Source organism: Micropterus salmoides, unplaced genomic scaffold, assembly GCF_014851395.1.
Source record: "Micropterus salmoides isolate LMB-PRFRI ecotype aquatic unplaced genomic scaffold, ASM1485139v1 Ms_hic_scaffold_17, whole genome shotgun sequence".
Taxonomy (NCBI): domain Eukaryota; kingdom Metazoa; phylum Chordata; class Actinopteri; order Centrarchiformes; family Centrarchidae; genus Micropterus; species Micropterus salmoides.
Window position 1 is genome coordinate 10666077 of NW_024040817.1, and position 17069 is coordinate 10683145.

General features: G+C 41.4%; 1 protein-coding gene across 5 annotated transcripts in view; it reads right to left on the reverse strand.

Moving 5' to 3' along the window:
* The window catches only part of nfatc1 (nuclear factor of activated T cells 1), a 39147-nt gene that overhangs the window by 10705 nt on the left and 11373 nt on the right, over nucleotides 1–17069 (reverse strand). For 3 of the 5 annotated variants that reach the window (XM_038725057.1, XM_038725056.1, XM_038725058.1), the window contains 4 exons: nucleotides 14234–14374; nucleotides 6166–6221; nucleotides 3416–3548; nucleotides 229–855 (listed from right to left, as the gene is read on the reverse strand). In XM_038725057.1, the coding sequence (XP_038580985.1) occupies nucleotides 229–855; nucleotides 3416–3548; nucleotides 6166–6221; nucleotides 14234–14374 (957 nt within the window). The remainder of the gene's footprint in view (nucleotides 1–228; nucleotides 856–3415; nucleotides 3549–6165; nucleotides 6222–14233; nucleotides 14375–17069) is intronic. The other 2 variants (XR_005445084.1, XR_005445085.1) reach the window with 1 other exon arrangement.

Genomic DNA, 17069 nt, shown 5'->3' on the forward strand with positions numbered 1-17069 from the left:
CCAAAAATTTCAGCTCCTGGCGAAGTGATCAGTGAGTCATATGATATTGATCAAAAATCCTATCAGGTCCTGCAGATATTTTACAATAATTATATGCTGGAGGTTGATAAAAACCTCTTTTTGTTAATTACAGGGGTTGGATGAGTTTTCAGCTTTATAATTTTTTCCATGCACTGGATGAGACAGTTAAGCATAATTGTGTGCACTAATAAAAACCTTTTCACTCACCATCATCAAGGTAGATCTGGTCCAGCTCCTGTGGTTCTTGTTTGATGCTGACAGTCAGCGTCGGGGGGCTACCATCCTCCTGAATGGAGCCCCGCCCGCTCTCTGGCACTGTGGGGTGCTGCTGAGCTCCTGGACTGGTGCTGCTGCTGACCGGCTGGGCTGGTGTCATGCACTGGGACGGAGAGAAAGGGCTGTCAGTTGGGGTGGAGGGCTGCGAGGTTGGAGAGGAGGAGGAGCTGCTGGGTGGGTAGAGACTAGGCGGCTGGTAGCGCCCTGGCGTCTCCTGGATGATAGAGACGTGTGGGACTGGGGACTGTTGGCCCGGGTGCTGGACTGCTGGACCGGAAGAGAGGCACTTGGAGAACGGCGGCGGTGACAGGTCATGCAGTTTAGGGCTGGTGCTCGGAGAGGACGGTGAGGGCAGCGAGGACGGTTTGGCTGCCAACCTTTGCTGGCTGACAGAGTAAGCCCCACCCACCACACACGGCCTGAGGTCAGAGGTCATCATCGGGGTCATGACCTGAGGGGGGAAGTATGGCTTTGGGTGCAAGGACAGGCCGGGACCACGCTGGCTGCACACCAGAGGGGCGTCATAGTCGTCATGTGGCTCTGTCTTTATTGTTGGAACTGACAGAAGAGGAGGGAAAAGCTAAATGAGTAAACACATATTCCAACCTTCCTGCAAGTGTGAGTGAGTGAGTGGGTTTGTGGCTAGGATACCCGCTGCCAAACAAACACGCTCATCAATGAGACTCTGTGTCTGGGCCTGAGCTCTCCCACCCTGCTGAAAATATTCACAAAAAACAGAAAAAAAGCCGGAAAAAAGGGATGACTCATCAACACGAGAAACATCCAGCTGCTTCTATAATAAAATGTCTGTTTTCTTTGGATCCGTGCTCTGGTGCTAATATCCACTAAATGTGCGATATGAAATATGTTGCTGTAACAGCAGCTTCATACTCAGCAGGGTTTCGCAATTTAAAATAAATTAATGCTTACTCATTGAGACAGAGAAACAAAAGTTTAACTGAAAGTGAAAGCTGCTATTTAACACAAGATGTGGCAGAAAAGGACAAAATGGAGGCTTCAGGGGGTTTGAGGATTGTGGTTGTTGTACGAGCGAGAACCGATGCTGAGTTCAAATGAGGCAGGACTTGTTCTCAGTCGTCGGCATCTTGGCCACTTGTCCAGATTCCAGTGCAAAGCATGTTGGACACCGAATTTTAAAATGTGGGCCGTCAATCAGCTCCTGACACGACATCGATCTTATACAACAAGCGTTTCAGTCCAGTTACAAGCAAACCCTGAGCTACATCACCGCATCACTAACTGGATTGATTCCTTATTTTCTTTGTGCTGAAGCTGTTTTAGATTATTATATGAAGCATGTGCTTGAAATTGAAGCTGAAGTAGTAAATTACTTCATTCTTCCTTCTGCGATTCTTATTCTCATATTTTACTGATGCGCATTGTTGATTGTTTACCTGCATCTTTTTGTTTTTTGTGATTCCGCTTGCTGAGGGAAAGCTCTTGAAAAATATAGTTTTAATCAAACATGCCAGGATAAATGAGGCTAATTAGACTTAAAAAAGAGTGCAACTAGGATGTATCATACCTTACTGAAGCCTCCACTGTCAACAACTGTAAAGGAGAAACTGCAATGAGATGGTTACACCAACCACAGCACTAAAATAGCACACGCACCCCTATTTTGGGCCCATTTGGAGGAAGTGTGTCTGTCTGCCTGTGGAGGATAGGCAGATGCACAGGCAGAGAAAGGAGCAGAAGAAGTGCAAATGTTTGTCTTGCCACAAAAGAGAGCCTGCCCCTGGGTTTCCGGAGTGTGAAAGTCAGCCGTGTGTGTTACTGTATGTTCCAAAATAAATCTCTTGTTTTTGTACGAGCTGTTGTAACACCTGCTCATGCTAAAAAACAAAATGTTTGAGTGGCGTGATTTTAAAAAGTAGTAAAAGCTGAAACCCATTTACATCTCATTATTGAAAAATTTAGCCTTTCATAGTTTTTCCACCTGTCTTTTCATTCACTTGTTTGAAACTTTTCTTGACTTTCTCATTATCTGGAAGGTCTTGATACTGTTCACTCAGCTGGCTTGTTGCCTTTAAAGACTCTCACCCTTTAGGAGACACTGACCAGACTAGCTGTCCTCTAGTCTCTCCCCTCCCCTACACTCTCTGCATCCCGAGGACAATGCTCCACTTTCACAGCGGGGCACTCCATCGCCCACGTTACAGGGCTGGGCCAGTTCATTTGAATCACAGCTTTGAACCACCCACTGGATTTTCACTCCAAGCCCAGAGCTCAATTAGCGGCATTTTTTTGCATTTCAGTTGGTGGGTCAGTGTTTATATTTAGCTTGGCAATAGGTTCTCTATTCAAATAACATGCCTTTCCCATGCCCCCATCCCCGCTCTTGTGTGTCCAGTCACTGTAGCTACAGGTATGGAAAAGAACAGATTTTATAGATTTTACAATGAAGGAATAATAGCATTGCTTTGTTCCTCCCTAGCCAACCACCAGACAAAGGGGAAAACAAACTGTTCTCGTCTTCAGATGTGCTGGCTAAAATGTTTCTAATTAGTCTGGGATATGAAAGGCAAAGAGCAGACTGAGAGTGGTGAAGTGCTGCGGTGATGGCAGGAAAGTAAAAGACAGGCAGAATAAGCAGAGATGTGCTGAGGGTTTAGAGGTAATAAGGGGGGATTTTCCTAGTTTGGTGGCAAATTTGTATTAAATTTATTTTATATGATGATATATTTTTCACCACATGTCAGCCTCATAAAGAGACCGGTTGGTATAGCATAATTCAGTATCCACTACAGTGATTGGCTGACAGGATTGCTGACACCACAACCCCTCCCTTACTAACTACTAATAATTTCTAACCAGTTGTGGATCCTGAATTAGTGAAGTACTGAATTAAATGTTTTTTCTTTCCAGTTGTGACATCACAATGAGGGGTGGTTAAAAATGTCTTGTTTGAATTGTACAATTTCATCAAACAGCAGTTAGCTTAGAAGACATAAGAAGCAGCTTCATGCTTCAACATCTAACTCACATCACTAAATGCAAAATTCATTCCAAGGCCATACAATTATTGTTCCGTCAAAACTCCGAAACTGTTAGTTAAGAAGCGAATAATTCATGTGTAAGAGGAGGAAAAAGTTACCACTGGCAGGGACATAGGTGAAGCGCTGGTACTGGCTTCTTTTCCTCTTGCCGTTGCAGACGTAGAAGTTCACATGGACCGGAGTGGAGAGTCTTTGGTTCCGATAGGGAGGGATTTCAACAAGTATTGAATTCTGCAACAAATAAGATTGAACAACTTGTTGTGAGTTTTTTTTTTCCTACTTACTGTATACTTCACTCAACTTACTTATATATGTATCTGTAGTTAGCTTTAATCTTACACAGTTCTCCTTTTTTTAAATTTGCTCTGCTCTGCTCTGCTCTGTTTTTTCTTTTCTTTTTTCTTTATCTTTATCTGGTCTGTAACACCTAATTTGTTCCTTGGGATCAATAAAGTGTTATGTTTTATCTTATCTTAAATATAATAAAGGCTGGGTGCAAATGTCAATGAAAAAAAGGGAGCCAATTTTTGTTGTTTACTTTGGAGAGAAAGGCACTTTCATATATAAATATACTACACTGTAAATAAAAAATAAGCCAGAACAAAAAGGTGAAACTGAGCTACTTCAGCAATCATTGTAGAGGAGAATGCTTTATTCATTACTCATACTCATTCATAGATTAATGAATTCATAAATTGGTGCATTACAGGAACTGCAAGTCAGGAGCACAGACTTGTGTTTGCCAAAAATGAACAATAAATGCACATTAACTCTTGAGATGTATGTGGTTTAACATGGAGAAACATTATGTATTCATTGTTTTTTGTCAAATGTTTTTATTTCTTTTTCCATACCCTGAAGTTAAGTGTGTTGGGGGCAGTTGATAAAATCTGCAAATCTGGTTGTAAACCCTAATGAGAGAGCAACAGAGAGACCATGAAGTATGGTTATCAAGAGCCATGGTTGTTTGCACAGGGAATTTTCCAGATAGTTTATTTCCCCATCTTAGCTTCCTGCTGTCTGAGGAGAAAGTGAAAGCCAGGAGCGACCACGTTCCTGAGTTCAGCCTGTGGCCATATCAGCCCCATATGTGTGTGTTTCTGTGCATGCATTTGTGAATTTACAGGTCCGAGTGTGTTGGAGGTGCTGCTCAGTAGCCAGGAAGGAAGTCATCTGTCTACAAAACTGTGCTTCGGAGGACGGCTGGCTCTGACATGTACAGGTGAGAGCTGACACACATTATATTAAATCACTGCAATCGTAAAGTGAAGCCAGATGAGGATTTCTAACTTCTCTTATTCACCACCACCAATAAGCTGATAAAAACGTGTAACCTGTAATTGTGTCCAGGTTGAACAGGAATATTGGCAGCATTTCACTTGTGCTGCTGCTGTCCAACATGTTAATTTACACATATTCACAAAAAAGAGACTTCATTTTGAATCCAAAACCATCCAGGAGTGAAAGTTTTATATGCACATGTGTCAATTCAACCCACTGAGGACTGAATGGACCTTCAATTTATGTAAAAAGCATGAAAACTATCACTGATTTGTTTTTTTTCCTGACAAAAGTGATTTCTCTCATGTGGTGGGGAGGAGAAAAATGCACCAAATTGAGCATGAAGGAGCATTTTTGGACTCCTCAAGTGAGTGCTTCAAGACCATTTATCTAACTTTATATGAGTAATCTGATGTATCTAATTGTAAATAATTCTTAAAATCAAACCAAAATGTTCCCTCTTCTCCCAGGTCTACCTCCCTCTTGGGGAAGGTCAGTCTATGCAGGTGACGGAGGCAGTGAGGTATTCTGAATTTGTGGTTTGGTCTGCGTTTATGGTGCAACAGCAGAGGTTAAACCTGGCCAAGGCAGCGTCAGTGTTTAAAATGGGACTAATCCAGCAGACTGGGCTGAAAAGGGAGGGAGCCAAGGAGGGAGGAGGAGAGGGAGGGAAGGAAACCTTTGTCTATTCAAGCAGACAGATGTGTCCCAGCAGTTACCGTATGTGTGTGTTCATGAGAGAAAGGGAAAGTATGTTTTGCAATGGGAAGACACTGGGAGCAGGTGCAGTGCCTCACATATAGACACCCTCTAATCCCCTCGTCTATCTCCCAGACTCCCACCACTACATCTCTCTCTCGCTCTCTCTTTGTCACAGGCCAAGACAGGACACACAGCCAAGTACAAACTCCCACAGGTTGAAGGTTGAACTTTTGAAAACCTTTTCCACACGTTTCAAACACAACACTGCTGTTCCCCCCCCCCCCCCCCCCCCCGAGGGATGCTGCCTCGAGGCCAAGAAAATCAACAGTCATATTCCAGTTACTCTTCTGTGAGTGTGTGTATCCTTAATATGCTTGTGTAGAACACTGTGTGTGCATCCCATGTTCATGTTAATTGTGTTAGGAATGCATGGTTTATAGGAATAGTTCGACAATTTGGGAAGAGGGTTAGATGAGAAGATTAAAACCTCTTTCACGTCTGTTCGGTAAATATCAAGATGTCTCATACTAAAGGCAAATAAAACCAAAATATATGTATATAATGTTTGGTTACCATTAGAGGCAAACAACATAATATATTGTTTTGTGTGTTTGTTTTGCATTTATGGTGAAATGGCCCTTTAAAGTAAAGAGCTGAATAAAATGCTGATGTGTTGTAAATCTAGATTTGTGATTCAGAAATTAATCAACTGAAAGCTGTGGAGCTTCATTCACTCTCAGCTCATTTGATTTAGCTAAAACAGTTGTGCTTAGTTCTGTTAAATGCTTGAGAACAGCTGCTGTATCCTGAGTGCTTTAATCCAGAACTGAAATGTCACGATAACAGTGTCACATGTATTACTTACAGGCTTTGAGGCGTCTCTATCAACCTTGGCCTCAGTCTCCCAGAGGTGGTGACCATCTAAAAGAAAAACAAAACAGAGAGAAACAGAGTTTTTTTAAATGACAAATCGAAAAGCAAACCACCTACTTGGCTCCCAACAGAAATGAAGAAATGGAATGAGTGTTGTTATTATTATCTGTTACATCAGTGATATATAAAACAGCTACAGAGAGTTGAGGGTATCGCACACGTCATGCTGTCTGACCCACTACTCATGAGCTCATATCCACAGTCTAACAGACCTGAGACAAAAAGAGACGAGAGAGTGAGAGAGAGACACAGATACAGACAGAGAGAGAGAAATCTGATGCAATACTAAAAAAAACCCAGTCATACCAAAGACATGAGCGAAATCTTTGGTGGATGAGAGAAACCTTGACTTCATCGCTGTGTGGAATCCCAACATGCTTGAGCAGCTGGTTGGCTCATTAATACACAATGACTGGAAAACGACAACTCGCCTCAACTTTCAAACTTCTTATTTCTTATGTTCTCATAGGAACCTTTCTGCTCTCCCCATATAATGATTGTTAAATGGGATTTGAATTTGCTCTTTTTCTGGTAATGTGTTTTTTTCTCCTTAAAGTTGCCACAATAAAGAGGTTTTCCCATCAGGCAATAAAACGATGCATCATACGAGCTGTTGGAAAACACAGACCTGCTAAAAAAAGTTTGATTTGTCATTCTGCCCAATGAGGTGTGATTAAATCTATATTTTTACAAATTTATTAGACACAGAAGGAAACCATTGCAGTTTCTTTAGACCCCTGGCTCATTAACAAGGCCCTAAAAAGACATTCAATGGCTGTGAAAATGACTTTTACGTGAAAAGGAAACTGCAGTTTAAAGAAAAAAAGGTCAGCTGTGGCCAAATATTCTTGAAGAAAATTAACTGAGATATGTGCTATGTTACTCACCAGGCTGTCTGCAGTTTGATAAGTGGAGAGTTTGAATTGAAGAGACAGCCCGGTACAGATGGATGGAGTAGCGCTCGTTTGTGTAGGAGTTGTGAGGTGGCAGAGATGGAGGAGGTGTAACTTGGCACTGACAGTTTCTATTATGTCTGAGAGGACACTGGAAGCCTGTTTACCTCTCTGTGATCTATTTTGATCTCACTTCTTTTTTACTTTCTCTCCCTGTCTGGCACACTCCTGGACTGGAGTTTTAGCTGCTGCTCTCCAGGAAAAAGTAATATCATGTGCATCACCTAAATGAGAGTGGCCGCTTAATGAAGAATTCTGGAGTCAAATCTCTGAGATTTGTGCATAAATTCTTTTTGGAAAGGAGCTGAGTTAAAGTCAGCTGTCAGTACGCAATAATCAATGGTAGAGACAAGTAAAGGAGAGGCTCACTCATAACAATTAAGAGTCTGTCTCAACCATTTCTTTTGAAAATGCATTCAAATTAGTTTGTGGAATTGGGGAATGGTCTTAATAATTACATTTTTGGCAAGATTCTCTGCAGACCTATGTGAGTCTGATACGCTAGACTGAGTATTTCAAAGTGCACCCAGAGACTGCAGCTTCAAAAGATGACATCAGCTCCACAAGGTTGTAGAAAAGGTCTGCCGTTGTGTTAGAATTAGAAATTAGTAATAGGCAAGTACTGCGTGAACAGAAAAACAGAACCTAATGTCACTTCTGCGTCTCATCTGGACAGCAATTTAGCAATAAAGAGAGAGTGAACAGAGCAAAAGAAGGTAGTACTACTGTAGCATATCACAGTCTATTTTTCTAAATTATATTTAGTGGGTTTTTTTAGCCAAAAAGCTTCTAGTTGAGATTTGTGACGTATAGACCACTAAGCCACCAGACTACCAGACTATTTTCCCTCTTCTTACAAATACATGTAACAATGGATTCATGGCGACAGAAAACAAATTCTGCAGCCTTAAACCTACAAAAAATTCACAAATAGTAACAAAATGTGGACATGGAGTAAAACAAAAGTAGGCCTACTGCATTTTCTGGACACCACAGGAACAATTGTGACTGGTGCACAGCAAGGTGCAGACATCTGGCACGCAATAACTTACACAAACCTATGTGTTGTACTACAAATCAAACATAACATTTGAAAACCGTGTTACAGGAAGCCTATGTGTAAACAATAGAAATGAAAAGGGAAACAGTTTGTCATACAGGAAGTTGTCCAGCATCCTCGTCAGAACGGTTCTCTGGTGGTGTACAGTGGATTTTTTAGTTTTATGTTATAAAGGCATATATAATCTATCACATGTCAGCAAGGCAGCAATGGCTCTTCTTACTTCTTGAAAACATTATAATAATTTATTATATTCTATTCTGACTCAAACATCTTGTCAAAGGAGTTCAGAGCAAAATGTGACCAGTTAGCAAGAAAACAAAATTTTCATTCAACCAATGAGAATATTCCATCCTCCATGAAAGCAGTTTTGTCTCTAAAAATTGTTTGTTTGACTAAAACTTCAATCAGCCAGTCTGCCTCTGTGTTTCTCCCCCTCTCCTGCTCTGTTTCTCGCTGCCTCTCTTCACTTTGGGAACCTCTCCAGAAGGGAAGCCTTTGCAGCCGATGTCAATCCACAGGAGGTAAATATGTTTTTCAGATCTCCCTCTACGTCTCTGTTTCTGGCTGTCTGCTTTTCTTTCTCTCTCGCTCTCTGACTCACACGCTCATCATTTTTCACATCAATGCAGAGATAGAAAAATTCAATTTAGCACTTTGTTTTCTGTGCCCACCTACTGCCAGGAAACTTCTCAAGAGCTTTGAAAAGTTAAATGCGTGGGATGCCTTTGTTTGAAAAGAGTATTCCAGATAATTGATAACCACAGAATGTAATTGATAACCACAGAATGTTCCAGAGTTGTAGAGCAACATCTGCACAACGCCTGCACCGATCCAATGAAAAACTTCAGCAACAGTTACTCTCCAATTCCCCTCCTACCAAGTTTCAGCAAGCACAATATGGTTTCTAACTCCCCAGCCCACTGTGCTGGATAATATCCAATATTATCTAAATTAAACAACTCTGCCTAAACCGCTCCCCCAAAACCACACGGACCATATAAACCCAGTACCCCTCTCCAACTCTCACAACGCCCAAGCTCCACTCGCCTTGGCTGCATCCCAGCCTCACAGAAGTCTTACAATTCACATTTCGTTAGCAATGGTCTATACAAATCATTACTTTCTCAGAACAGACATAACACAGAGCAGTCAATGACAGCAGTGGTGTGCTGTACAGAATCATGGCAGCCGAGGGGGATCAAACAATATACAATACAGTTATTTGTCATGTTGGGTTTATAAAGGGAATCAAACAGTGCCTTGTGCTCCTTAATTGGGGCTGGGTGGAGTGAAACTTTGGTGCCCAGAGTGAAACAGCGGGGTGGCATGTGCCCAAGCCCTCATAACGTACAGTAAATATAAACACATGCTCTACCCAGGCCCATGTGGCATACTGAAAGAGGTCCCTTGTCCTCTGACTGATGACTGAAACTTCTTCCTTCCTGCTGCCCTGAAAACACGTGGATTTTGGAAGTTGCACGCAAGCTGCTGCGGTGTGGAAGGGGTGGCGACTGAGCCGAGCTCCGGGCTGATAAATGGCATCAGCAGAGGGGGAGATATTGACATGCACTCTTCAACAGTGATACTTGCAGCTACAGTGGCGCCTGTCACCGCAAAACATCAGCGCTTTCATCAAGAACTCACTCTCTGGAGTTTCTCAAACAGGCCTGTGATTTTTATGAATCATACACTGTAATTTATGAAAACATAATCCCTGCTGTTTATGTGGCTGTAATTGATTTGTTTATGAAAACAGCCATTGTTCTCAGAAGTGGCAGAGGCAGCCAAACCACTGAACGGCTTCAAGTGGAAGTCATTGTTCTATGAATGCAATGAAACCAAAGCCTGTTGACCAACACTCCTTCCAAACAAAACCACTGCTCAAAGCTAGCAAAGCCAACCGAGCTAGCACAGAGTCCATGTTAAAATCAGCCTCATTCCCTCCACTGTTACATTACTGTCAACTTGCTCACAGTTCTCATGAGCTTTAAGGAGGATGATTATCTGTAATTTTCTGCAGGTAATTCCAGACACCATCTGGCAGCCTTGTAGCACGATAATCCTCTCACAGTTCAATTTCCAGGGCCTCTCATTGTACAGCGGCTCTGGCCAAGAACAATCAGACAAAACTGTCGGTGTGTTCCAGTCAGACATGGAAAGCTAGTTCAGGTCTCTACCAGTTTGAAGCTCCAATTCAACAGCTCAAAGAAAGATAGAAAGGTGAGGAAGATGGGTCAACAAAAACACAGTTACCCCGCAGCTGGGGACTTTGATGGATCAGGGAAATGCTTATTCACAGTGATACGGATTGCAGCAGACCAGGCAGCTGTCGAGTGCAACAGGCCAGATGTGAAAGTGCTCTTTTCACTAGAGGGTTTCTCCTCTGCAAGGATTTCCTTCAGGATCTCTCACTCAAATTAAGCTATCATCAATCATGGTGGGGAAACACTGAGCAGAAAACCACACTTTATGAAAAGTAAAAAGACGTAAAAGTGACCAAAAAGAAAGTACAAGGAGATACACAAAACATATCCATACGCTTTATACAATGGCCAGATAATGTAAAATTACTGTAATGCATGAGTTACAATAATCTTAAGGATAATATATAATATAATATAAATAAAGTTTTAATAATTTAAAACATTTTCCTGATTATACTTACATACTTTCTACTTTATGTAGCATTTTCAATACAGGACTTTTACTTGTAATGGAGTATTTTTACAATGTGGTATTGGTACTTTTATTCAAGTAAAGTAAACTTTACAAAGTATCATTACAGAGTTGCATCTTCACTGTACAATGAAAACCATGTCTAAATTTGGTGATTTTGAAATTTTCAGGTAAACATATAACTCTCCTACTTTTTCAGAACAAACTATCAAAATCCCATTAGATTAGCTGATAAATGTATTGTTGCAATGTTGAAAACATTCAGTAATAACTATTAAGTTTTTACCGAGTAACTGGTTTTAAATAAAACTTATTTAAAACCAATAATTTTTTTCTTCACAGTTCCTGCCCTGTGTTCAATCTTTGCCCCTCACTTTGTCTTTCATTTCTATTTGGATTTTGGCACCTTTAGCCTTAAATAACAGACAATAAATTACATCTGAGAACTTCTCCAGCAGAGCCCAGAACATTAAACCACTAAAAAAACAGAGGTGAATAAAGGACGGTAGGGCCTAATTTCCCAAATGGAGTGACTGGAACTTATCAAAGACAGAATCTTCTGGGCAGGCCGGGGCAAATGAAAGCAAGGTGAGATTCAGTCAGGTTTAGATTACAGGCTGATGTCTACAGCGCCGAGGCCATAGAGTAATCTCTCATGACTGATTGGCTGTAACCAGGAGTGACAACTGAACTGATGCTATCTTGTTTTTTTTCTACTGAGGCGGCACTGAGGCGGGAGACAGGAGGGGCAGGAGGGTGTGATAGAGCAAAGCTGATATGCAGTTACTGTTTTCAGATGTTGTGCTCCCATTGACTAGCAGGTGACAGAGTGTGTCTCTCTATGGGGAAAACATGGGATTTCCTTTTGCATGAGTCATGGGTAGCAACAACCACACACTCAAAAACATGGATATGAAACTGGACATATTGTATGAGCCCTTACAGTTACTGTCTCTTTCTCTGAAACACAAATAAAACACATAAAATGTGTCGTTTCCCCAGAATTTCATTTGTCACTGGAGTGGAAACATCATTTAGATCCAACGGACACTAAAAAAAAACCCAAAACAAATGAAACTTTTAGTTTGTTGGCAGCCTCTTGCAGGCAGCATCCTGCCTGCAATGACATGGGAAACTGACACACACACACACACATGCTTTTGAGCATGGGATGCAAGCAACATACACAACATGTCAATGCCCACATGTTCTGTTACCGCAGCTTTGTGAACGGTATTTTGTGAGAGTGCTTTATTGGAAAATTTGCAGGAAAATCGCCCAAATTAAATGCTTAAGCTCCTTATGGCAACACAATCTACCACTTTGGATTTATGAGTTTGATCGTTAAATTGTTTCTCAGAGCTCTGCTTTGAGCATGAGTAAAATAACAATAAAAGCACATTGAATATCAAAATTCTATTAGTTCTGCTTGAGGATGTAAGAGCAGAGATGAGTTGCCTGTGTTTAAAATATGCAAATTAATGTAACAACATTAACAACAATGTAACAACATTTCACTCTAGAGAATAATGAAGTCTCTATTTGTCTAGTGTATCTATTTGCCTATCTATTTATACAGAGAGCAGCTGTAAAGAAGACCCAGTATGATCCATAGGGAGCCCACAACTCAGAGAGTTAATGAACTGAGAGCTGGTGGCACAGAGGCAGCTTGGATAGAGAGGTGGAAGGATGGAGGGAAACAGAGGGAGGGCAGTGTTGTGGAAGCCTGGCTTAAGGGTGTTTCCATGGTAGGATTGCCCAGGAATCTGATGCTGGTGCCAGACACGGGGAAACCCTCATCAAAAACAAGGGAGCACACCCATTAACACCAGTCCAGAGCCTGCACATGGCCCTAAAGACAGCCGGATTAAGAGCTCAAACGGAACCAGAGCAGCTACTGACCCAAACAAGCGTGTTAAGTTGTGTTTCTAGTCACATCTTTGATGCTACAAAACAAGTTGCCCGATTCCTTGTCTTTTAGTTAAATTTGTCCTGGAGGCAGAAGTGAACTCGTTGGTTGGGTTAAATTTTATGGGGTAGAGCTCAGGGAAGCAGGGATGGGCTTTGAGTCTTGTAAAATAGGCAATTGGTGTGAGAGGATCCAATAATTAAGTGTAAAAGTTTATTCTTGACCTTGGAAAAAAGCAGTTTGACAAAAAGGAATCTTAACTTCAAGTCCACTTATTATTTTTTTCTGTCACTTTCATAGCATCTCATGGTCTTCCTCAGTGTATGGAGTTTAAATTATTAATATTATAGGATTTTTTTTCAGACGTTTTGAATTAAGAGCATATCAGATTAAGAGAGGCATGAATGTGACATTTATTTACCGTATGTTAAGATGAATTCTACGGATACACTTTCTTTACTTTCATTTACTGGAGATTACTAATGTATGGACATTCATTTTGAATATTTTAAAATATCTTAATCCCTTTGTACTTATTTGAGAAACTATTTTACTTTGCTCATGTATCCTGTAACTGAGTAGTGAAGTGATGCGCCAACTAGTGACATTATTGTTGTCTCCAGAGCAGCTCTGCCTTTGTGAAACAACTCTGATCTTGCCTCCTCTCAGGAAGAGATCAGGGTTAATCAAAGGGTTATGTTCATTTAATCACTTCTTGTTTTGATAAACAATCTCACTTCTCCATTGTACAGAGCTGGGGGTGCAGCTTTGAATTCATTCTTTCACAGGTGGAACAAAGAAAAGGCTTCTCTCTTTTTTTGAATGAGTCACTGGGCTGATAGGATCACACGTGTTTACATTGCTCAGCCTTGGCCCAAACTGTACCTCACGTTGCTTTGCTAAAGCTAATCAAGGAAATTGCTGTTTGTAAACCTCCTCGTATCAACATCTGGGAGCAGTCCCCTCTTCCTCCAAACCAAAATGGCTTAAAGTAAGAAAAGGAGAAACAAATACTGAGGCATGGCACACAAAAGTGCATGCATCCACACCATGTGCACAGCTAGCCACCCACCCTCAATCTCACACACACACACACACACACACACACTCACCTAAACACACACACACAACACATGCTGCATTTGTGATCCATTCCTCTGCTGAACAGGCAATGGAAACTTCTGCAAATGTAAATCTGCTGGGTTAAAAATACAGTGCATTAATGTGCACCACATGTGGCACTCTGGCAGGATGGAGGATATTTTGACGGCAGGGGGAGAGGAGGGAGGTAGTCCTGGGGTTTCTCCAACACCGTAGAGAGACGCACACACACACATACATATATACACACACAGCTGCACTGAGACAACACCGTGCTCCAGGACTCCTCCTTTTTTACCTTGAGCCTTTTCCACGAACACCACCTTGGAGTCGTGCTGGAAGTTGTGTCCGTCGATGAACATCCTCTCCCCTCCGGGGGCGGGACACGTCTCCAAACTCTGCTTATCCACCAACGGCAGCTCCTGGGCCGATCTCTGGGCTGTGGGAGGGAGAAAAGAAACCAGCCTCATCGTTCAGCTAATACACACCCACTCCCCATGCAGACCTGAGCATCCAGACGGAGGCTGAATCACTACCTAGACAGTTTTCACAGAGCTGCTGGTCAAGCTGTAAACCTCTTCATGTTAGAGTTAAGCTGCCTCTTTGCCAGTATGTAGACAGAGGCTCCATGTTGTGTTTACTTGTGTTTTCCTCAAATTATGGTGGATGTTTTGTCTCAAATATTTAATTTGAGAGTATATTTCCTTTCCTCATCTTTTTAAGTCCTCTCTCTTACCATTTGGCTTCTGATTGCCTGCTTGCTTTTAGTTTTTCTAAAATTATATACGACTTGCCGTGAAATATTTACAAACATTTTCTGTCTAAATGTAACCATGATGTCTTGGCCAGCTCTCTCTTGTGAAAGAAATGTGTAATTTTATAGTGATTGACCGGGATACATAAATAGAGGTTCAATAAAACCTGAATAGTTTTCTCACATGAGGACCATCTTTTTGTAACTCGATGCTTCTGCTCTCTGATTTTGATAAAACTCTAATTCTCTTTTTCTGGAAACCATCAATCTTTCCCACATCTCTGTTTCTCTCCCTCTGTCTGTCTGTCGTTTCTGCCTCACTCACACACAAAGTGAATTTTGGTCAAAACAATTGCTTTGTGGCAGTCGTTCAGAAACTAACAATGCTCTATTTCAAGGGGCTGAGATCATGGTTTAACTACTGTCTTTCATTTACCTCATAAGACTTAATCTCTATGGCAGCTCTCATTGCCAGAACCACATGAAGTGGTTGATCTGCCTGAGTTTCTCCCGGTCCAGTGAAAGGTCAACTCCCGTGCAATGCAGAGAGTCAACAGAGTTTATCGAGCAAGGCCTACATAGGCTTTACACACTGTCAAATTAAAACATAGATCACAACCGCATGCACAAGTTCTGCAATAGCTCTAGTTACAGGGCTGAGTAAAATGATTGCTATCTTTATGAGTAAATCTTATCTTTTGATTTAGTGAGTCATCAAAACACCAAATCCCCTAACCCAACAATATTTATTTTACAATGACAAAAGAACACAGAAAAGTTTGAACCAGTGACTCTTACATTTTTGAGTGACAAATTACTTTAAGGGTTAATCTATTATCAAAGTTTCTACCTGCTGACTAAGTGATTAATCGAGTGGTTCCCAAACATTTTGTCTTTTAAAAAGAGCAACCACCCATTGTCTCATGTGTCATTTGCCTATATAGTGTTTTTTCCCCCTTCTAACCATAGATTGTCTGATTTGAGTAGATATATAGAGGCCTGAAATAGTAAAGCTATCCACTATTTTACAGCAACACTTAGAGTCTAAGAGTCTACAGTAATGCTTCAAGGTAAATGCTAATGTCAGCATGCTAACATGTTCACAATGACAAGGCTGCTACCAAGCTTTATCTTTAGCTTTATAAGATTTATCATGTTCACCATCTTAGTTTAGTGTGTTGCTAACATTTGCTAATTAGGACTAAACCCAAAGTAGCGTTGTAGTTAAGACCGCCCAAACCGAGACCGAGTCAAGACCAAGACCAGGTGCCTGCATTGCATGGCACACAATAAAATGTGGAACGAGATCACAGGTACTTCACAAATTGATGTGAAAGATCCACATTCCCATTAAAACATCCACATACAAACACTAAGAGCTGAAATCAACATAAGCATCGCAGGGAGGGGTGACAACCGTTAATTAGGGTTATTGGTTGCATTTGAAGCAATATGTTTTACTTCCAATCAAAGTTAGGATGTTAACAAATCAGACAATGCAAAAGCAATTTATTGATATTTCCAAAGTTATGGTCTTGACTGGTGTTGAACAAAAATCCCGAGTCCTGAATGTCCAAGAACGAGACAAGACCGAGTGCAAATGCAGTAGAGTCTGAGACAAGACCAAGACCATCAAAAAGTGGTCTTAACCAGTCTTAAGACCAAGACCGGTCTCGAGTACTGCAACACTAACCCAAAGTACAGCGGAGGCTGAATGGGAATGAATTTTTCAGATATTTTGGTCATAAATACAAGAACTGGACAAATTTTGACTTGATGATGGTGCTGCATGAAAAGGCAGGAGATCACCAAAGTGAATGTCCATCCAATAGCCTGGCGAAAAAAAGATGAGGGAAAAATAACTGAAACAAATTAATGTACTTTTGTGTAGCAGAATGTGTTTTTTTTACCTTTTTTGTATCCCACTGATCCTGCAACCCCAAAAATATATCTCCTGACCCATAAGAGTGGTCTGGACCACCATGTTGGTAGCCAATATGGTGACTAATTTAACCATTTACACGCTATTCAAGAGGCCTTAGGGGACTGAGGAGTTCAGGCTTGATATTTTTAAGGAAAAACAATATGAGAAGACAGAGATGGGGACTCGAGTGCGACTTAAGTCGCACACACAGTGACTTCAGACTCGACTTGAGACTCGTCCTCAAAGACTCCAGACTCGACTCGGACTCGAGGTGCGGGACTCATGAACAATGTTTACTCTTACGAAACGTCTGATGAGCTTGCCGTTATTCCCTCCCTCCGTTACCTATAACCTGCCTACGTAACACGTAGCATCTGCTGCGCGCGCCCGCACGTGAGAGAGGACAACAATCACCGGCAGCTGCTCCGCCATTCATCATAAACTTTGGCTGAACGC